Raw genomic sequence first — 22,613 nt, 5'->3', positions numbered from 1 at the left:
AGAAATAACAGATTGCTGGTATTACTTTAATAGATTGGAAATTTAAACCTCTTAGAGGTAACCAGACCTATCTTACAATTCAGTAATATGACAAAGAATAACACATCTTAAAGGTTACTGAAATGCCTAATTCATATGTTTTAAGGCAGCTGTCACAGTGGATGATTTTTACAGCTTTACAATAAAACCTCAATAATGTTAAGGTTCTGGTAGTTTTATATAATCATAAAAAGTTCTCTCTGTAGCAAATTGTCCTGTTTTAATGGGAGTTATGGCAGGTCATACCGGAGTCCATAAACTACTGGTAGTTAACCAATTCCCATTTCTGCCACCTGCAAGTCTCAGGTGGGAGTTAGTGGTGCATGAGAGCAGAGGGAGGTCACCCAAGAGTGGCACAGACAACCTGCTGTCGTGCCAATGTCCCCTCGTTGCTCACTGGCAACGACAGGGGAAGATTTCCCCCCTCCAAAGGAAACATGAACTGGCTGAGTGAAGATTCAAACTTCAGTCCTGCTGAAAGCTTTTTGGAACCTGGCTGGCCCTGCCGCTTTTGGAAATCTAAGACAGAAACATAATTAACATAACATGGGATCCTGAAGCCTGGGAGATTACCACTTGGACCAAGGAGAACAGGGAGAAAAGCAAACGTGTTGTATTTCTTCTGTAAAGGGGTTTAATACGTTAATCAAGATTTGGTGTATAAGCTTTATTTCCTTATGGCCCTGGCACATTTAGGTTGATTAATGCTATTAAGCCTATGGCAAAAATCTGTTTAGGCATAAATATGTTTGACTCTGTGTTCAGTATTCTGGTGAAGTTAGCACACTGCCTTCTGTGCATCTCACTGTTTGCATCCTCCAAAGTACTGTGTCTGAGCTCATCCTGGTAAACCCTGCCCTGCAACACGAGCATGGCTGGGTAAATCAGGATATTCTTATCTTTCTGCCTCATTCATTTTTTTACTGCATGTTTTGTTTTCTGATCAGACACTCTCCTGTGATTTTAGTGACTGCTAGAGCTCTGTTTGCAAACAAAAATTACCCGAGGTTCCCATTCACCACCCCAGCAGCATCTCTGAAGACTTTGCTAGCTTTGGCCGCTTCTGTGGGTAAAAAAGGTTGGCCCCCACCTCCATTCAGCTCTGAGTCTGTGGCACAGACAGCACCAATAAGATTGCTGACCTGTGGGGATTATATTGTGCCTTCCCACTCCCAAATTCTTGGAGGTCATGTTCGTGTCCTCCGTGATCACCCCCAACGGGGGTTGGGTTTGATGGGGACCCTTCAAGAGCAGTGGCTTCCCTCAGCTATGGCCCATGTGTGCTTAGTTCACTGTGTAAACCAAACACACCATCTCTCACCAGCTGCGTGGCTTAGGGAAATATAAATCACATCATCCTGGTTCTTTGATGATTTGTCTTGAAACCGGAGAGACTCACTGTGTTTTTTCCCTTCTTTTTAGTAAATTTGTAGCTGATCTAAAAAAAGTAACTCCTGCAGAGAAGGATTGAACAAATTAATGGTGTGATCCCTGTGTAAAATGTGAACACAGACGGGGATCTTTTAATTCCTGCTTTCAGTGGGTATGTGACCTTTCAGTTTTATATCTTTCTCTCTCTTCTTACCATATTGCAGTCAGAGAGGAAGTTAAACCCAGGTTTGACAGGTAGAGTTTTTTTATTTCCCTTGACAGCGCACCTTTTGACCTCTATCTTCTTGCCAATGATTTTTTAAATCCTAAATGATTTGGGAATAATTGCTCCTCCTTTAGTGATTATTGCCCTTCACCAATAGTAAATCTGTGGAGTCCCTGGGGGCTGGAGTACATTTTTGTATGCGTATGCCACAAGCTGGCCTGGACAGGCATCGCTGCTCAGCTGCAGCTGCACTCACAGAGCTGCCACAGTCTTGCAGGAAAACTTCCCTGGCTGGGGTAAAATACAGCCCTGGTGGGCAAGAGACTGTTTGTTGGGCTGCCCTACTCTGCCCGTTCCCTTTGTCAGAGGAAATTCATTTTTAGGGTTATGAGAACACAGGGCTGAAATTGCCTTTGTTTCAGAAATCTCATCCTGAACATCAGGGTTCAGGCTGAGCAAAGGCATGCAGTTGGTGGAGGGCAGATCTCTTCCCTCTCTCCCTCAAGGAGGTGTTGGAAGGAATTTTGTAAGAAGAAGGCAGTATAAACTATCAAAGACAGTGATTAAATATCTTGGAGCAGCTTGGGAGAAATTGGTGATGCTGGTTGGTTGGAGCTGTGTTGCCCTGTCCTGTGCAGCTCTGCATGAGTGGGATTATTGTCTTTTCCTTATCCATGCTTTCCTGCTTTATTTACTAATTCCTTAAATTTAACCCATCATTTTCTCCTCATTTCATATTGGGTTCCTTGTTTGGAGGAGTGACAAGGAAAGGTGAACTATCTACAGGAGAAGGCATCCTTTTAGGAACACATGTGTTTCCATGAGCAGAGTGGATAAGGAAAATGGTCCAAAAATGGAAGGATGGGCAAGGTTGAGCCCTGCATAGTCTAGTGGCTTTGAATGGGTTTGAAAGCAGAGCTGAAAAGGCAGAGCTGCCTCTCCCAAAGCCTGCTCTTCCCCTATATTTTTCCCAGCTCCAACCTCTTTGTCACGAATCCTTATGTCTCTCTACTCCCTAAGGAACCTCTCAAAGCCCAGTGGTGGGCTCTTCCAGGCAGAAGGAAGAAAAGGTGGACATATATAAACTGTTTCAAAATAAACCACTTCAGTGGTACCAGACGTTGAAAGAGTGTCCTGTTCCATCCCATCCCCTGAGGGGTGGTCACCATCTCTCATGTCAATACTATTCAAAAACAACCTGGCAGATAGACTGGGCTGGTCACTACTGTTTCTAATCTTACACACCCCAGCTCATATGTTACTTAAAGGAGCATTTAGTTTTTAACATGAAGCTGTCACAGATCTACGTGTTCCTAGACCAGTTTGGTTTATGAATACTCTCAGAAAATTCAGGTATATCCTTAGATTTCCTTTACATGCTATGCAGTAAGTGGGAGAAGATCCCGTTGCAATTAGGTAATTAATAAAAATAGCTCTGGAGCTTTACCATTTTTAGCCTTCCTCAGTATGTATGGTTTAGTCCTGCCCAGCGGACAGCTCACAGTCAGTGACACAGATGAACTGGCTCTTGTGTGCTCTGTGAAAAAAGAGCTGCTTCCATGTGAAGGCAAAGGAAGAGGAGGATTTTGTATTAAACAGAACTGGTAACTGGAATGGCACCTGCAGTGCAGTCTTCCTATATGTTTTTTACCTTAAAGCTGCAGCCAGCTGAATGGAAAGGCTCGGCATTCCCATAGAATTCCCTGCTTCTGCCTGTGCACCACATTCCCATGACCTCTCTGACAAGGGCCTGTTTATCAGTTCTCCACAGATGGAAAAATGCTGGGTTGGCCTCTGTGTGTGCCCAGCAGAGTCCCCCCAGTGCTGCTCCAGGCAATCCTGATCCTTTGCAAACATCCCATTAACTCCCTAAACCCACACATGAGGCAGGGACCCATCATGAGAGACCCCAGGGAAAGCTCAAACCACTCAGAGCAATTTCTTCTGTAAAACAAGAAATACTTTGCATAGTGACCCCGTGTATCTGATGTGCAGGTATGAAAATAATCAAAAGTACTTGGAAGGGATGGAAATTTAGGCAAGAATGTCTGGATTTGCAAGGTGCTGAGGTTGTGAAAGGTGGGCAGTTATGTTTATGAAGCAGGAAGTTGAGTCAACAAGATGAAAAGCAAATGGTTAAAGGTGCAATTAATTAATGTATTTTAGATAAAATTCAACTTTGATACAAAAGGTACAAAAGCAAGCTTAAAAATTGGATTGATAAACCAGATTACAGATTTTCAGAGCTGCTTTGTTTCCCTACTTTTAAGTGCTGCCTCTGTTCTCTTCAGAGTAATGCAGAACACCTTTGGAAGGTGTAAAGCTGATTTTTTGATTATTAATGGTAGATTACTGTTTTGTGTATATACTGGGGTTTTTTAAACTATAAAACCAACCATTTTCGATTTGAAGAATAAAATCAACGTAGTAATTTTTAATGCAGGATGATAATAAGCACTTGAAATTTTGTAGATGTGGTTGTCAAAAAGATATTAATTGATGCACTTTGATTTAATAAGAATCTTTAACAGGCAGGAAGGTGCTCTGTGCATGCTGTAAGTTTTCATCAGACACAGACAAATCTTAACACACCCAGTTACCTTCTTTTAATGTAGTTTGTTTATTAGTATTTGCATAAACTTAGGGTGATGGTAACAGAGAGCATGCTAGGCCTGTACATATTGTGTCATATTGTGCAAAAATGAATAAATTCCGTTTTACAGTGATTTCCCAAATTTCTGTATCAACCTGAGAATGGGTTGGAAGCAAGATCTCAGTGATCACAAGCTTAAGCTTTTGACTAGTTTGTAGAATACCAGTTTTAAGAAGTTAAGCTTAATTTAAGCTGCCTGGAGTGTAACAGAAATGGATTGTTAGGAACAGAAGAGGCCTAACTTCATAAAATTTACCTTTTTTTTTAACTGTGTGCCAAATCCCTTTGATTTTTGTGACTGATTACAAACTGTGCAGGCGTGTGCTGCCCCAGTGCATTGCTGCAGGAGTCATAGCGTGAATCACATTCAAGGCAGGATGACTTTTAATCAATCTGATGACAATATTATCTTGTTTAATTTGTCTGATGGCGGTATTAAACATCAAGTCAGGCTGTTTGTTATGTCAGGGGCGTGTGATGTGTGGCAGAAATGGAATTCACGGCGGTTTTCCTGTATTTCCTCGCCCTGACAGGCCATCATGATCGGGGATGACATCGTGAATGATGTCGGGGGAGCCCAGCAGTGCGGGATGAGAGCCCTGCAAGTGAGGACAGGGAAGTACAGGTCAGTGCACAGCCCACACATTCACAGGACCAGACTTTTTCCATGCCTTTTCCAGCTCTTTTCCTGTTGGTGTCAATGTAGACTTGCATTTGTTGTCTGCACGAGCACCTCCTTGTGCAGCATTGGGTGGGTGGTGACATTTTCATTTGGGAAAATACTGTGTGTATGAAAGTGGTGGGAAGGGGAAGGCACAGTGTCCTTGATCTTTTAGAGAAATATTTTCTGCTAAACTACAGCTGTATCTTTTTCATCCCAGTGCATAGAACCGGTGTGTTTCCTGGGGTTTGTTTATTTTTTTTCTTGCTGCTGCATGGAAGTGTTGTGCACTTGATATAAGACGTGTCTGAAACTTGTAGCATGGTTGGGATTATAAAATTAGACTGTCGATTCAGCAATCTCTGTGGGTCATCTCCCACAGCTCTATGAAGGGCTCCACATGTCTGCTCTTCCCTACAGACACATTCAGCGCTGAGGTGTCTGAAACACGAGAGCTGTTTCTCCACCTCTTGCCTTACCAGGGCGCAGGATCCTGCTCATCTCTTCCAAGTGGCCCTTCAAACCCTTCTCCCTGCAGGTGTCTCCATGATCCTGTGCTTTCACTGAGCTTTCACAAGACCTGCCTCCCTGCAGCTGCTGATGGGGGACCTGAGTGCCCCTATAAACAGGCCATGGCCCAGGGTTGACTGCTGGGAAGTGAAGGAACCATCAGGTGCTCAGGCCAGGTTAGGTTTGAGATCCACTCAAGGTCCAAGTGCTGTGCAGACATCACTCCCTAAATTTAACCTTCTGATCCCATAACAGTCAAAATCTCCCCTTAACCATCTCGTCTTAACCATGATCGTGCCTCCTTATAGTGTAAGTCAGCCACACCATCTGTCATCTGATGTCATTTATATTTTTACAGTTTTTCTTAATTTTCAAATACTGAGACTGTAAAAGAAGGATGCTCCTCTGGGGAGGGATACAACACATGAAAGTGGTGCTTGCCACAAGCTATCTGAAAAGGTACTTGGTTAGTTTTTCAAGACAATGTGTTTCTCAATTTTCCTATTTAGTTTCTGTAAGGAGATAAAATAATACCCAGTGCTTTGATTCTAATGGACCAGTAAGTGATGGTCTTTTAAAAGACAGATACAGGGGTATTGTATTTTCTATAATTTTAAGATAGTACCTCTCAAAATCAGTTATTTATCTCAATGAAATTTGAAAAATCTCAAAGATTAAAGGAGTAAGTATATAGTTTGTGCTGTTGGGATTATTTGTCCCTAATCTGTGCAGTCCCAGGAGTTTGACTCAATGATCCTTGTAGGTCCCTTCCAATCTGAGGACATTCTATGATTATGTGATTCTAATCCTATTAATTTCCTAAAGGAGAAAATAAGGATTCAGTGGTTGATTTTATTCTGATATTATTTCACTTTGTGAATCCACATCATAACATCACACAGATACAGGTGCCACTGAAGGATATATGTCTGCACACAGAGGTAAATCAAACCTTTGTTACTGACCAAACCTCTCCTGGGCCATACTTTGCCCATCATAAAATGTGCCACAGGTGATGCTGTACCCAAACTGTTCAGGCAGCTGACATAAACTGTGTGTACACACACATAAATAAGTATAATCATATGCTGAAAAAAACATTTTCTTGTATCAAGTTTGAGTCATGATTTCACAGCTGAAAGGGAGTCACCAGCTGTTCTAGATTGTTTTCCAGTGTTTTGTTTCCTGTTTCAGCCTGTGCTTGGTGTTATCTGAATTCATGTACTATTGCACAGCAGTGAAATACAGATGAGTGTCTCAATTCCCCGTGTGGTGCCAGGCCTGCTGTTAGTAATTGGGAACAAAATGAAGTAACTCTTGTTTGCCAGGAGAGGTCAGAGGTGTTATCTATATTTTTAAGAATGACTTAGAAAATCAAAACACACAGTGAATAGTGAGAGAAACAGAAAAAAACAAGCGATGGGCAAGATAAATTAAACATAACAGAAAATGTAGCTGTTTGGTGGTGGGTTTAGTTTAAAGTATGATATATAAGATTTTGCACAGGCCCTGTCTTTCCCTTTAGTCCTTGCTTACACAGAGCTGTGTGCTGCACCCGAGCACCTCTGGATGGCATCGTTGGTTCATGCACATCAGTGTCAGCCACAGCCTGAGGCTGCTTTTCCAAAGGTGTAAAGCTCAGCAGTGTCAGGGTTTTACAGTGGGATTGCCACAGGTTTCAGTCACAGAATCATGAAACCATAGAATGGTTTGGATTGGAAGGGACCTTAAAGATCATCTTGTTCCAGGCCCCTGCCGTGAGCACTGTGCAGCTCAGGACATGGGTGATCACCCCAGCTGAGTTCTCTCTGTGTTTGTACAACCTTGAGTATTTTTTTTTCCATTTCTACCCCAACAGTGGTGCCTCACTTCAGCACAACGAGTGCAGAGCTGATTTGTGAATAAAATAAAAAATAACAAAGGAGCTATCTGAGGAACCATTGCAGCATTTTGCAAGTCATCCTGTAGGTCCAAGGGATGGACCCCCCCCTCCATCCTCACCCAAATGCTGTCCCTGGCTGGCAGACATCATCACCTCTGGTGCACAAGTGTGCTTTGGGGCAGCTCTCCTTGTTTCAGTGGTCAGTGCAGTTTGCATGAACATTTTAGATAAAGGTTCCTCCCCCAGAGGGTGGTTGGGCACTGAACAGGCTCCTCAGGGCAGTGGGCACAGCACCAAGGCTGACAGAGCTCAAGGAGCGTCTGGACGGCGCTCTCAGGGACAGAGTGGGATTGTTGGAGTGTCCTGTGCAGGGCCAGAAGCTGAATTTGATGATCCTTGTGGGTCCCTTCCAACTCAGGATATTCTCTGATTGTGTGGTTCTGTGATTTTTGAGGTCTGCTGCTCACCCAGTGCCACCACAGGTTATGCACTGTGTCACAAAAGACGACACATGAGCCAGGATTTACTGTGCTGTTTATGGTATTTCAGAGGGGCTTCAGCAACCGCGTTCAGTATCAGGCTGAAGAACAATTTGGTGAATCCTACCTGTTTTAATGAGCCAGAAAATCATTTTATGGGAAAAAAAACGAGTTGAGCTGCTTCTGCAGAGGTTGTAGCAGTAGATGGGGTGGCTCGGTTTGCCGCAGGGTGGGCAGCCTCCAGCCAGGAATGGGAAGCTGACTGCAGCCCACAGTGGCTGGAGCCTTCCTCCATGGCATGTTTGTGCCCTGCTGCTCTGTGACGTGGCACTGGGTGCCAGCTCCCTGCTGAACTGAGGAACTGGTTCTGTGAGTGCAGGGTGGGGGTGGTTGGCTCTGCAGGCGAGTCGAGGTCCAGAGGGGAAGCAGAAGGGATGTGCACGGAGAGCTGGTGCAGCCCCAGGGCTGCCTCCTCCCTGGGCTCTCACCCTCCTGGCCTCTGCAAAGTCTTCTTCACTGTTGGCTGCTCCCAGGGTGGGAGTTAAAATATGGGTTAAGCTGCTTCAAAAACATTCAGTTTTACACCACCTTGCATGGAGGTTCTGAAAGCTGGCTCCTTTCTCTTGCTTCTTTTGCATCTTTGAAGTTTAAGAAAGTCTGTGCAGCCGATTTCCTTTAATGTGACAAACTTTGCCTGTTCCACACTCCTGCATCATACTTTTCTCCTCTAGGGCTCTCAGACCTCCTATAGGACTTGGACTTAATCTCAAGCGTTGAGCTCTTTCTCAGTAGCCAAACCAGGCACAGCATAGATCAGTCCAAGAAATGCAATAAATCCCAGCTTCACCGTGGAGTAAAACTTATGCTAGCATCAGTCAGGGCAATAATGGGAAGATGTAGGGATAAGGTGGTGTTTTGAGGTGACCTCAGCCATCATGGTTCTTTGACATGGGGTGAGTAGTTGGGTTGGTCGAGTATAGCCTTTCATAGGGTGTAAAAATGCAAAGAAAGGATCAGTCTGGTCTGTGGGTTTGTCCTCTCTCAGTTGGTCTCATGTACAGGACAGAGCAGGCCATTGCTTCAGGCTCCTGTGTGCTGAGAGAAGAAGCTGCAGTGAGGTTTGTCAGCACTGGGAAATGTGATGCTAATTCCCAAATTTCTGTGCACACCTGCATGGAGGCCCTTCATAGCCAACATCTTTCCCATCTAGGGAAGAACATGTACTTGCCTTCCAGCACAGAGTATGTGCTAATTCCACTTGCAGCTAATTGGCCTTGACATCAAACCAATGATTCCCACAATAGCTATTGATTCTGCAATGCTGGGTAATATCCTCTGTGTAGCCTGCAAGTTGGAGCAGAGAAAAGTGACTTTGAGGCTTTTCCAGCTGTCTCCCTGTAACATCGGGAACACCTCTCAGGCGCATCGAATTGCAGGTGGTTCTTGGCAGGGGGTAAGAATTACCCTTCTCCTTGTTATTTACAGGTCTTGATTTGTAGGTAAAGAACTTTCCATTGCTGGCATGTGGTGGCAGCCAGAAGTATTCATGGCAGTGGTGCCCCCTGCCCCTGCTCACCCGTGAGCTCTGAAATGGTTCAGAATCTGGTGCTGTGGGTTCACCCCCCCTCAGTGCCCACGTGGGGTTTTCTTCCTTTGATTAGGGATTTATCTCATGGCCGTGGCTGATACTGACATCAGTATCAACATCCCAGAGCTTCCTCCTTACAGACATGAAAGATACCCCAGGGATGAAGGATGAAATGATCAAGGCCTGTGAGAGTTGTCATCTCCCTCCAGCTCTGCCACTGTTCTCTGGGAGAACTGGGTCAAGTTACTTCATGTATCCCTGCTTTTTAATTATCTTCTGAGAATGATTATTCCAACTTCCTTAATAAAGTGGCTTGTGATCTGTTCCTCTTGTGTGATTGAAGAAAATATTCGGAATTTGTATAGATTTATAGGAAATTGGCTTGCCAGTGGAGAAATCTAGACATATCAAGACAGAATTTGGGACAGAGGAAAAGTCTTCTGGGCTGCCATCATCAGCGAATTAAGGATTGAGAAAACCAGGTTGTGTTGTTGTCACAGCCTCTTAAGTGAGGTTATAAAATTATTCTTAAAAAAACAGATTTGCACCCACAGATAAATTTGCAGCTGCCACTGTGTAAGTAAATGAAGGCTCATGAAAACCTTTTGCAAAGAAATAGTGGCCTCTTACTGCTCTGCAGAGAAGCAGCATCCCTCCACCCTCCCTTTCTTGCTCCTGCATTACTAACCACACCAAGATGAACAATTTTATTAGTTGTTTCCCATCTCCTGGGTCTCCATGGATCATACCAGCAGTGTGTAATGAGAACGAGCAGGCAGAGACACTCCCTGTGTGCCGAGACACAACCAGAGGCATTCTTATGGCCTCACATCCTGATAATTAAGCCTGTTTCAAGTATTAAGTGGAAAGACTTCCAGCCCGTATTTGCACTGTGAAAAGTTGTATTGTAATTCATGTTGGTTAATGTCTTAAGCAATGCTTATTGAAGCCTGGTGTCAGCAAGTTGGTGTTGGTTTGAGCAGGAGAGCTGACTGCAGGCAGTTCCAAGGCGTAGCCTTATCACTGTTTACTGCATATTCAAATCGTGGCTTGCTCTGTCCATGTGTGGATCTTCACACTTGTTTATCAGTTTGGTTACCATAATCTTTGAATCTGCTTTGTAGAGGAAGTTCAGAGTTAGCACTGCAAACAGCTTGCAAACACTTAGCAAACAAATGCTCCTCTGACCACGGCTTTACATTTTCCCAGTACATTCCAGCGTCCAGACACAGAAAATAGTTTTAGTATCTGGTGCTTTAGGAATGAGTGGCCTCTGAGAAGGTTTAAGTTCTTGCTGTTGTAGCATGGTTGCCCAGAGGAGCTGGGGCTGCCCCATCCCTGGAAGTGTTCAAGGCAGGATGGGGCTTGGAGCAACCTGGTCTAGTGGAAGGTTTCCCTGCCCATGGCAGGGCTGTTGGAACTGGGTGGTCTTTAAGATCCCTTCCAACCCAAATCATTGCAGGATTCTTTGATAATCCAGCCATCCACTTTGCAGGGTAGGGCTCAACGTAACACATTGCATTGGGAATACTTACTGCACTTATTCTTGAACTGTAAGTGTTGAATTCAGGAAGCATTCTAAAGAATCACCGTTTATGTGTCTTGAATGTTTCTGTTTCCTTAATTGAACATAGCCAAGTTTACCTTCTAGTAAAGTTACTATTTGATATTAGAAATACCAGTTGGACTAGATGATCACTGTAGGCCACTTTCAGCTATTCTGTTCTATTCTAGTCTAGTCTAAATCCAGGTTATACCTGAGCTAAAACACTCCTAAAAGGAGCAAGGTGGAGTAGGAAGTTCTGCTGTCTTTTAGCTCATGCATAAATGTAATGATCTTCAGTCTAAAAGAGAAATGTGAGTTTAGGGGTTTTTTTATTAGCAGGTAAATTTATTCATTGGTACCATAATAAACCTCAAGGAAGTAGAGCATGCTCAGGCCATAGCTGGGTGCTGTTCTGAAAAAATTAATCTGAATATCAGAAAAGAGATCAGTCTGCAATGAGAGTAGGATTAATAAGGGAGGAATGGATCAGGTCAGTGAGGAAAAGCAATATCACTCAGCAGTCTTGACAGTTCTGCTCCCTACCTGTCTAATGACTGACTTTCCTTTAGCAATCCTACTCTAATCAACTGTCTCATCTCCAACACTTAGGAAGGGGAGCAACGTGCATTTTGCACATCAAGGTGGTAGTGACCATGTCAGCCTGGGCTGCAGTTTTCCTTCCCTTCTTGCTTCACATCAACCTAGCTCATGCGACAGCAGAGGCAGCTCAGGTTTCCATTTCTCCTCCTCTGAAGCTGATAAAGAGCTGAAAGAAGAGGAGAGGAGGAGATGGTACCTGCTACCTGAAGCCAGAGGCAGGGGGACCTGGGAGGGCACGTGGCTCTGCCGGCCTCGATGTATGGGATTAAATCACTACCAGGCCCTCTCTGGCAGCATCCAAAGCTAATGGCTATTTTGCTTTCTTTCCCTTTTGCTCTGGTGCCTCGATGTCTTGGTAGTACGTGCTCCTTCAGCTCGGGCTGGCAGCCATCCTCCACCCGACACGGCCACGTGTGCTCCTGCATCGGCATGAGGAACACCAGAGCCCTTGGCAGCTGCCTGGCCAAAGTGCATTTCCCTCCTCCCTGCAGATACAGAATTCCTGAGCTGAGGTGGTGGTGGCAGGAGGCAGCTCAGGGGCTTTCCAGGGTTTCCACAGTGTGTGTTCATCTGCAGAACACTCACTGTCACCACATACATCCGTGGCCTGAGCGGTGCGGTCTCGGAGATGGCACAGGGAGCAGGTCCTTGCTTATTTTTATCCTTAGAGGCCTTTTCTCCATGCCTGCATAGGGCTGTGGTGAAAAATTCCACAGTGAAGCCAGCATTTCTCAACACTTGTCCCTTGCAGAATGCTCAGCTATATCAGCTTGTCCAAGATTTGACAGTGTTGAAGAACACCATACCCATAGCAAACTACCTTATTTCCGTAAAAATGCAAATGAGCGTGCTGAAATGTGCTGCAGAAAGGGCACAGCTGGGACAGCTGCACAATGTGGTTTCACTAGAGATTTCCTATTTTTAAAGAGCAGGTTCCTCTTCTCTGCATATCTTTTTCCTGTAGCTAAGTATCCTCTGGGCTCACTTGGTGCATGGAGCCCTCTCAGTGAGCAGCTCAGGGAGTGTGGCAGGAGGGGAGACTGCTCTGATGGATAAAGCCGAGGCAGAGCGTTGTTTTCAAAGGGAGAGGGAAGCACATGAGAGAGAGACAGGCCGAGTCAGCTGATGTAACTCCCTTGAAGCAAATGGTCCAGTATCTGAAATTTAATCTTCTGGCTTGGGCTCTTGCTTGTGCTGTAAGCACACTCAGGAGCCACGATGCTGGAGCAGTACTTTGTGCTGGCACCTTGCAAGCACAAAACAATGGAGTATTCCTGCTTTAGTGCTGTCCTGTGTGGCCCATGGATGCTGGAGCTTAGCTGGTGACATCTATTTTTTCTATACAAGTGGGTTTAACCAACAAACCCAGAGTGGCTGCCTTCCATCCCTGGAAGTGTTCGCAGCCAGTTCAGACTGGGCTTGGAGGGACCTGGTCTAGTGAAAGGTGTCCCTGTCCATGGCAGGGGTTAGGAACTAGGTGATCTTTAATGTCCCTTCAAACCCAAGCCATTATGTGGTTCTGTGATTCCAGCAGCCACAGGGGTGATGGACACAGGTGTTTGTTGGGGTGTATGGGAGTGGGGCTGCCAGCCTGTGGGAACAGCTGCAAGACATGGGGATTTCTGCCCTCCAGCTGCTTCTGCTGGGCTGGGGGCTGGTTTTCATCCCCTTTGAGAGGCATGATGTGACTTGCCCAGGGTTAAAAATAAAGGACCTAGCAGTGCCAGCTTTAGGTCTTCTGCAGACACTGCAGAACTCTGGTGTGTATGTACATGAGTGCTCACGTACTGCAGCAGGAGTATGAGTGTAATGTGAGAGAAGGGGTTTGGGTGAAGGGCTCCCCTGCCACTGCCAGCACTGCCCATGCTCCTGGTTGGGGTGCAGACAGCCTGCAGCTGGTGTGGGATGTGACTCATGTTCACACTTTGCCCCCAACAATTACAATTCTTAGTTGCCTGTGGTTTTCAGTCCCTGTCAGCAGCGTGTATGGTTACACCTCACCCTGCCCGCTCACGGGGGCCGTGAGCTTATTCAGCATGAGGGGCTGGTGCTGTTGCACAGGGTCTGCATCCTGTACAGTCTTTAAACTCAAGCCATCGGCCTCCCTAAAAACAGGGATGGGTCTCAGAGCCATGGGGAGCACCAGAGGGCCATTACTGCTGCATATGCTGTTGCTTTCCACGTGGATCTGCAGCTCATCTCAAAATACTTTTCCTACTTAACTGTGCTCTGAGTCTAAAATGGCCCCACATGATCACCTGGGTCTAATGCTCTTGTAGGCCCATTCCCCTTAAATATAGTTTCTGTGACGCCTTCAGGGACCCACTCCTGTCGTTTTGGAAGGTGATCTTGCCTGTATTTCTTCCATGTTACTTGTGCCAGTGTGTGTTTTTATTTCGCAGTGCCCAAGCAACAGAACAAGAGAACATGTCCTCAAGTTGTGCCAGGGTAGGTTTAGATTGGATATTGGGGGAAATTCCTTCAAGAAAGGATTATCAAGTCCTGCTGCAGCCTGCCCAGGGGAGTCCCCATCCCTGGAAGGATTTAAGAGACATGTAAATGTAGATGTGGCACTTGGGGACACGATTTAATGGTGGGCTTGACAGTGCTGGGGGAATGGTTGGACTTGATGGTCTTAGAGGTCTTTTCTAACTTAAACAATTCTATGACTATGACTTGGCCACTAATGAGAATATGGGGAGGCATGGCTGGGTGATGGAGCTGTCAGAACTGGGTGTGTTTGTGTGAGCTCACAAGCTATGGACTGCACAACACCCTTAGGCTTCTTCTCCATCCCCCTTCCCATTCCTGGTGTGTCCTGGAGGGGAAATATTTCTCACTGTGAGAATCCCCAGAGGTTCCATGGGGCAGAAGGAAGCCAGCAGTCCTCCTCAGTGCCAGAACAAATTCCAACCCTGGGTTTGGATTTACAGGTGCAGTTTTTGGAGGGTGGGATCTTGAAGTGGTTTTCATCTCAGCGTGAGCTGCTGGAGCACCATGGCAAGCAAAGCAGCTGCTGCAGAGCCCCTTAACCAGCCCCAAAGCCCAGCTTTGGCCAAAACCTGGCAGGCATTTGCTGTGGAATAACAAGAACTGTTCAGCTCAGCTCTTGGCTGCACGACACTGAAACCAGGCCTAAAAATAGGAGAATGTCTGACCCCGAAGTGAAGGATTTTCACTTGTAACCCAGCCTGGCTTCTGCCCAGGGTGACATCATCCAGAGGGGAAGTTGGAAAGGCTTCCAAATTCGTTGCTTTGTGTGAAGAAGTGCTAAATGCATGTGTCAGCAGATAATCAAGTGGCACATTTGCTGTGGCCGTGAATCAGGGGAAAGAGGGAATGGGGAAGGAAAGACCTGAAGAGGGAGGAAGAGGATTGGAACCGCACGTTGGAAAAGAGTTTTGAGAGAGTTGTCTGTGTATAACTCGAGGGGAGATGGTAAGTGCAAAAAAGGTCCTGTTCAGGTAGAGTCTGTCCCATAAAGATGACACTCTTCTTTCCTTTTAAGTGTGCTAAGTTACTGAGCTGCACTCAAGGTTCTGACCATCAGCCCCCCCAGTGGTGTCTGGGGTTATTCATCACAGCTGTAGTTTGAGTCTGCTTGGTTTAGGCTTACAAGTGTGTGGATGCTGCTCACAGTGGCCATGGAAGCATCTGAGATGGCCGGGTGCTGAATGACCTCCCTTGGTTTCAGCTCTCTGGTTTGAAAGCAGCTTTTTTCCAGGCAAACTTTCAGGGATTTGCTCCATGTCTGTGCTCACGTGGCATAGATGACCATGGCCATTGTTGTTCTAACTCCAAATTGCTTGAACACAGTTCCTCATACTTCTGTGCTAAGCTGCTTTGTCTGCTTTAAAAGCAATAGCGAGTATAAGACGTGGTCACAGTTTTCCTCTGAAACTTGGTGTCTCTTCCCTTTGGATGCTGCCAGGAGACTCCTGTGCTCATCCTCTAACGAGGACACCTTTCCCTCAGTGTTGATGAGCCCGTGCTGAAATTTGTACCTCTTTTCAGATGATGAAAGCTCAATGTGATATGGGATGTCTCCATTATCTGTTTTCCTTCTGCCTTTTAAATTCTCATTACCTATTTATAATGCTGTTATAGCAAAGGTGCCTGAAGCACAACTGTGGGCAGTGTTTGGTCTCTGAGTCCCCAGTGAAGCTGAAGAAACTGCTGTTGCTGTGTAAACACTGTGTCAAGAGCTGATTTCATGCATAATGCTGGGCATTTTTAACGAACTCTGATAATGAAAAGAGGGAAAGAGTTTTACCATATCAATACAGACATCTGATAGGAGACCAATTTATTTGGTTTGATAGCAAGAATAGGGTTCAGGCATGCCAGCCTTTCCTTCTGGGGGTTTTAATACCCTTAGATCATAACAGCAGTGAAACTTTTCCTACAGACAAGCTGGTTTACAGACATTTGTCAAGGCAACAGGCACAGACGAGCTGGTTCTCACTTCATCAGCCTTTGGGTAGGATTTGTCTGACTAAGCAGGAGGATATTTCTGGTTGTCTGCTGGGAAATGACATGGCATGAAAGCAGAAGATGGCCCAGGCAGGGTCAGGAATTTACTTCCCATGTTGGGGTTAAGTATATGGTCCAGAGAGGAGCTTGAACAGTTTTTCCATAGTTTGCCTGTTTTTCATGTGAAAGCTTGAAGCCCCTCTGACTGAGAGACAAATCTCTATTTGCATCTAGATTGTGAATCTTCTTAGTTTTTGATCCCTGATAGTTTTTATTAGGTACAGCCTAACTGGAATAGCAGTGTGAGCAGCAGGGACCTGAGCAGCTGGAATAAATCTGGTGTACTCCAGTGGTGAATGCCAGTCCTGCTGTGGGCCAGCTGCTCCAGCACAGACCCATCATTCCACGGAGAATTAGTGGAGCTGACAGACGTGAGAGTGAGCACACACTAGAGGAGCCAGCTCTTATTCTTGCAGACAGAGCACTTTATTTTTCCTTTCTGGTTGAGATGTTCTAGCAAACACTCGACTTTCTTGTCATCTTTAAACTATGTAGAGAGGTGGGGAGTTGCCTTTTACCAAAGCAAATGGACTTTTGCTTTGAAAAGTCCCTTCCTGCAGTTTTTGGCATGACTGATCACTCTGTTCTCAGCAGCCCCTGAGCTTCATGATACAGTAGTTTTGTACAAAGCTGTGTTTTTATGCACATAAAGCTTTTAGAGCTGTCTTTCTTTAAAAACATGTCCCTAGATATCTGTCCTGGGGTTTTAACAGACAGATTTGGAGATGGGGCTTATTTGGGAGGAGGGAGTGGGCTTGAGGGCTGTGAGATGGTGGCCAGAGGCGCTGGCGCAGACACGGCGCTGGCCAGCGCTGCTGCACGTAGCACAAGCTGTCAAATAGCATTCAGTTAAAAAGACTACATGTTAAAAGACAGTTAGAGCATGAATTAAGCCATATTTTCGTTTGGTCTGAGAAGCAGTGCTTGATGAAACACTCACAAGCCCTTCCCTGTACTGAATCCTCGTCTCCCCATCGCACCGAGCAGACACTGTGGGGGAGCTCACAGAGAAACGTTTTCCCTTCACCAGTCACTGGTTTCCACGTGGGTTTTTCTACCATTTCTTTCTGGCAGTTAAATACAAACAGGCATGCATTTATTTCTGGAGCAGAGCTCTGAGATCCTGCCTTCCCTGTGCACACAGGGGCAGGAGGTTGGAGCTGACAGTGGCCACAGGGTGCTCAGGTGCTCAGTTTGAAAGGACTCGAGCATTGGGAGTAAACATATGTTGGAAATGCCACTCGTGACCGCCACGGGGGCACTGTGTGGGCTGAGCCCTGCTGCAGATGGGCTCCCAGCTGGCCCTGGCCAGGCACTTGGAAAATCCCAGTGCCCTGAGGAAAGCCTGGGCATCACAGAGGAATGGTGTGGCAGGGCAGAGGGAGAATCCGCTCCTCAGCGGGGCAGCACTGATCTTTCTCATCTCAAAAGCATCTCTGTCTCCCTTCACCAGGCCTTGGAGGTGCTGGTCTCCTTTGGGGGGGCTCACAGAGGCTCTGCTGAGGTGGCTCTTCCCTCGGTTCTGGTAGTGGAGTGAAAGTCCAGGCTTTGGCTGAGGACATGGAGGCCAGCTCGTGTTCATACAAAGTGGGTACAAAGACCTCAGTTGAAAGGGAAAAGAGAACCTGTCTGCATTTAAATCAGCCTAATTAAAGTGGCTTTTTCCAGGGGCTGGCAGGCACTGCATTGCCTGCCCAAAGTGATTTGTGCAATTACCATCTTTTGTGTTTGTCTGGTGGGTTTTTTTCTTCCCTCACTCATTTATGGGACGGTCACCTATGTGCAATCTGTGACTGTAAGTTAGAAATAAGGGTCTGGATTCTCATCTGCTCTAAGGAGTGGAGTAAATGGGCAGAGCTTTGCTGATTTACACCTGCTGGTGCTCTGGGTGCCTGGAAATAGCTTAGCAAGTGTAAAAAAATATAAAAAAAGGAAAGGTTTCTCCATCCATCTGGAACACATTGCATCCATCAGGGGAAGGAGAGGCATTTGTGAGAGTGAACGTTTCATTTATCAGTATATGAGCTATTGAAAAGCCTGGATGTAGCTGGGATAATTATAACCAAGATTAATCTTCTAGGAATGGAAAAGTAACGACAATCCTAATTTTACCAAATCCTCTGAAATTTATCGTCTATTTATTTAACACCCTGAGCCCTTTCCTACGGCAGAGGATCAGATGGATTTATGGAGGTGCAGTTCAGTAATCTAAATACTTGGGAGTTCATCTGTGGGCTGCTCTGGTTATTTTCACTGTCACCACTCGGAGGCCGTGGGAACTGGGAATGCAGATGGGAGCACAGGGAGGCACAGGCCAAAAATCAGTGGGAGTCAGTTGTAACACTCTCCTCCCCCTTGCTTTGCAGGTGAGAAATACCTGGCCTTTGTAGGCAGCTGCAGCTGTTGGTGGTAAGGGAAGGTTCTCTGTTGGGAAGGGAGCAAAGCTCCTCTGATTCCCTCTTCAGGAGCTGCCTGTTTTTTCTCTTTCTAGCATTTCTGTGGAGTTTTTTTCCTACATTTCCCCATCCCTGGAAGTGTTCAAGGCCAGGTTGGATGGGGTTCTGAGCCATCTGGTCTAGTGGAAGGTGTCCTTGCCCAGGGCAGGGGGTTGGAACAAGATGAGCTTTAAAATCCCTTCCAACCCAAACCATTCCATGATTCTCTGTAAGGAAAGGCAATATGTATTCAGAAATTCCCCATGCAGGGAAGGTCAGAGTAGCAAGTGCATGTGGAGAGCTGACTGCAGCTTCCCTGTGCCAAGCCCTGGGTATCACCTGTCCATCTTAGAGCCCTATCAAAACTGAAAATCTTGGCTAGAAGCAGGAATAGCAGCACGAGGAGGAAAATCCCTTTGGGACAATTCAGGCTTTGTTAAAGAACAGGGGTTATCCAGAATCTGTGAAAAGGCAGGTAAAGGAGCAGAGCCTGGAAGCTCTTTTGCTGCCATCATTTAATATTAGAGGAAAATGCCTGGGCTGGGGTTTAATAATTGTTGCTGGTCTTTTTTGTAATAAGTTCATAACTTCTAGGCCTGTCTGCATTTGTGGCTTTATGAGCTGTGCTGCCTTTTGGCTGAATATTTACTCTTTTCTTACCACAAAAGTCAGCGTCTTTTCCAGTGCAGCAGGAGCTGAAATGCACGGCCTTGATTTCCTGTTCAGCTCTAAAGCACTGTGGGGTTTTTTAGAGTTTTTACAAGCACACACAAAACCCCAAACAACAAACCCTGAAAGATGAAAATAATGGTCCAAAGAAGACAGAAGGAAAATTTCCTTTGCCTCCTTCTGAGTCAGGGTTTTAGTCCAAGGGGTTTGGTAGCACTCTTAAGCCTTTCTGCTTCAAGACACAAGCCAAATTCACCCTAATAAAATTCAAAAGGCATTTTTCCTTCAGGGCAAAAATTCTAATATAAAATCTCCTACATTTTCTTAAACCACTGCAAGAAACTGGCCACTGTTGAAAGTGGAACAGAAAATTAGCTCAGGCTGCCTGTCTGAACTAGTGTGGTGGCTCTGGCCTGCTACACCTTCCCATAGGAACACACAGAGGGGTGTCTTGTCACCAGCACTGCTGTGCTGTCACCAGGAAGGCCACCAGCTCAGATGGGTCAGGTAATCAGACAGGCAGAAGGGGTTTGGATGTGTGTTTGAGGGTGTATCAGGAAGCCTCAGTGCCCTGGTGGCCAAAGCAGTATCTTTACAGTCCCATGCTCCCAGCTCCTGTGCTGCCATCCCTGCCTGCCTCTCACCTTGGTGTCTGACTCATATTCCTGCATACATCCAAGTCCTGAAGAGGTTGGTTGAGGTGTTGGATGGTGTGGAAATGGTGGTTTATTAGGAAACAGCAGTGCTTTGTAGCCCGGAAGCTACAGAACAGTTTGCCTGACAAAACAAGGGAAGGAATCTTTGCATGTGCTTGGGAAAATGGTGGGACAGCAAAACAAAATGTACCCCCTTTGTCCAGAGGAGAGTTTAGTGCTCTCAGTGCCAGCTCTGCTGCACATTTAGCCCTTCTGTAGGCAGGTTGTTGAACCTGGGAGCCGACAGCCGCTCCAGGTGTTAGGAAATCAAAGCGACTTCCTGAGGTCTTTGTACCTCACTGGTTTCCTGCTGCAGCCTTGGCAAAAATTATACCAGTGAGGTATCTGGCAGTGGGAGGCAGGTTTAGGAGTGGCTCTGGCTCGTGCTGCCAGCTGTGCAGCAGCTGTGGACAAGGGAGTGTTGCCATCTGTATGTGACTGGAGAACCATGTGCAGATCTGGTCCCTCTCTGGCTGAAGCCAGTGGGAACCTTTCTCATCACTCCTCAAGAGCTGGAAAAGGTCTTTTTTCACCTCCCACATGTATTGTTTTCTTCCTATTTGGTTTTTTTTTTATTGCTTTTAAAACATCACACACTACAGTCACAAGAGGCAGAGGTGTTCTTGGAATCCTGACCTGGGATCGCTTTCAGCTACAAAGAAATGCTGTGGCAATATTTGTGCTGTGTCTTGGGAGAGTGTTTTCATGCCATGTAAACACAGGTTGTCTTAGAAGTTTCTCATGGGAGGTTTAGGGAAGCATGTTACAGGAGATGTTAATGAGGATGGTTGCAGAGGCAGGGATGGAGTAACCTCCTTACCTTCCACCAGCACCTTGGTCCTTCCTCTGTTCCAGCTGCAGTGAACATTATTTAGCTCCAAGCTGCTGCTTCTGGCACCCTCCTCCCACACCCTTGTGTGGCCATTCTCAGGGGTTTTGTCCCTGCCAAAGCACAGCTGGTTACCGAAAGGCAAAGACAATTAAGAGGAAGTGGTGAAGTTTGCCATATAAATGTTTAAAACTTACCCAGGCTGAATAATAATGCAGAGCATCGTTTCACCCAGACAGATGCTTCCTGGATCGAAAGGAGCGACTGGATCTGATGGGAATGGATAAACAGCTTTGCAGCTCCCAGTTCCTGCAGCTCAGATTCCAGGTGTTGTCCCAGTCCCTGCCTGGCTGTGGGTCACTCAGGAGAGGGAATCATGACCAGCCCAAGCCCTGGTTGTTGAGGGGTCTAGATGGAATCCTCTGTCCCAGCTCCAGGTTCAGGAAGGATGTACATGGGCACATCACCAGTGCCAGCAGCCCCAGCTGCCTCCTGACACAAGAGTGCTGCTGGCTGCCTGCTCTTGAGCCGTGCCCAACATATATATCCTGGTCCTGGAAGCACAAATCACCTCTGGGTGGGTCTGGGCAAACCAGGGCAATCAAAAACTTCCCTCAGTCCCCTCTCTGATCCTGGCGTTGTTCCCACATGTGTCCTTCTGCCCTCCTTCCCAGATCCCCTGCTGCCCGGGTTGATGTTGCTGAGCAGGGACCTCCTTGCTGGTGGCTGAGCTGTTCCTGCTCAGTCCCCCTCAGGTGGTGGGACATCTTGGAGGCATCTGTACCCAGGAAAAGCCAGGCTCTTCTCAGCAGGATGCTGTAACCCCTAGTGCCTCGGGGATAGGCTGTGTTCACACTCCTGGCTGTATCAGAGGGATTGAGGCTGTGTTGCAAGCTTGAGGGAAAGGAAGGTGGAGGAAGAGGTCTGGGGGAAAAGCAAACCAAGCCATTCCTGGGCTCTGAAGGTGGAGAGGAATCTGGGGCTGGAAGCAGAGTGCTGGACCAGCACAGCCTGTGCTCCAGGGCCCTGCTGCACTCCCAGCCAAACCCACACACACAGCCAGGTGGGTTTTATCCAAGAGATCTCGAGGAAAAATAGACAGAAAAACTGTGGTGCTTGTTCCAGCTCATGTGCACCTGTGTTTTCTGAACAAAGTCCTGTGAGAGTGGCTGGAGAGAAGCCCCATCTCGTAACCCCCTGCAGGGGCACTGCAAACAGTGTCTGTATCAGCACTGCCTGGTTAGCAAACACACTCGTCCCAGGTGGCCATCATCTGGAAACAGGCTGATTGCCAAGTAAATCCAGGAGCTGCTGTCTTTATAGGAAACTCCTCGAGGATTGACGAGGCAGTAAAACAACAGTTTTCTGTAGCAATTGCTCTGTGGGGAATTTGGTCAGATCGCTGCGTTGCAAATGTATAGGACGCCTGCCTATGGAAATCCTTGAGAGTGTGATAGAATTTAATCAATCCCATTTGTTTGGATGGAGAGTCAGCCCAGATCTCTGTGGCAGATGCCCAGGAAATGCTGGAGGCAGCAAAACCTGTTCAACAAAGCTATGTGTGGCCCTGTGAACAGAATATACCGAATTTCCCTTTTTCTCACTCGGTCAACCCCTCCTCTTATTACATCTCAGGTGTGTTCAGTCTTCACTCATCCTGTCATTTTTCTCATTATTTTCCTTCTCTATATCTTTACCCTAGATTCCTGGGCTTTGATTCTTTATTTATATTGTGTTCCTCGATCCCTTCTTGTCCTTCACACTGTGCTGGGAGGCAAGAAGAGGCAGTTGCTTGTGACAGGGCTGTTCTGCAGCCCTGCTCCCTCTGTGTCCCTGGGACTGGGCACAGGGTGAACCTGCTGGGGGTCCTGGTGGACTCCCAGGGATGCTGTTCCCT

The 22,613-nt window shown here is 46.4% G+C and overlaps 1 protein-coding gene across 2 annotated transcripts in view; it reads left to right on the top strand.

The window, feature by feature from the left end:
* Positions 1-22,613, top strand: part of LHPP (phospholysine phosphohistidine inorganic pyrophosphate phosphatase) — a 79,205-nt gene that overhangs the window by 19,158 nt on the left and 37,434 nt on the right. Inside the window, exon 6 of one of the 2 annotated variants that reach the window (XM_064663573.1) lies at positions 4,823-4,914. The exons of the other annotated variant lie outside the window; for it this stretch is intronic. Coding sequence (XP_064519643.1) covers positions 4,823-4,914 — 92 coding nt within the window. The remainder of the gene's footprint in view (positions 1-4,822; positions 4,915-22,613) is intronic. 2 annotated transcript variants of the gene reach the window in all.

Source organism: Pseudopipra pipra, chromosome 8 (genome assembly GCF_036250125.1).
Source record: "Pseudopipra pipra isolate bDixPip1 chromosome 8, bDixPip1.hap1, whole genome shotgun sequence".
Taxonomy (NCBI): Eukaryota; Metazoa; Chordata; class Aves; order Passeriformes; family Pipridae; genus Pseudopipra; species Pseudopipra pipra.
The sequence above is the reverse complement of the archived record's forward strand: the minus strand, read 5'-3'. Positions and strand labels throughout refer to the sequence as shown.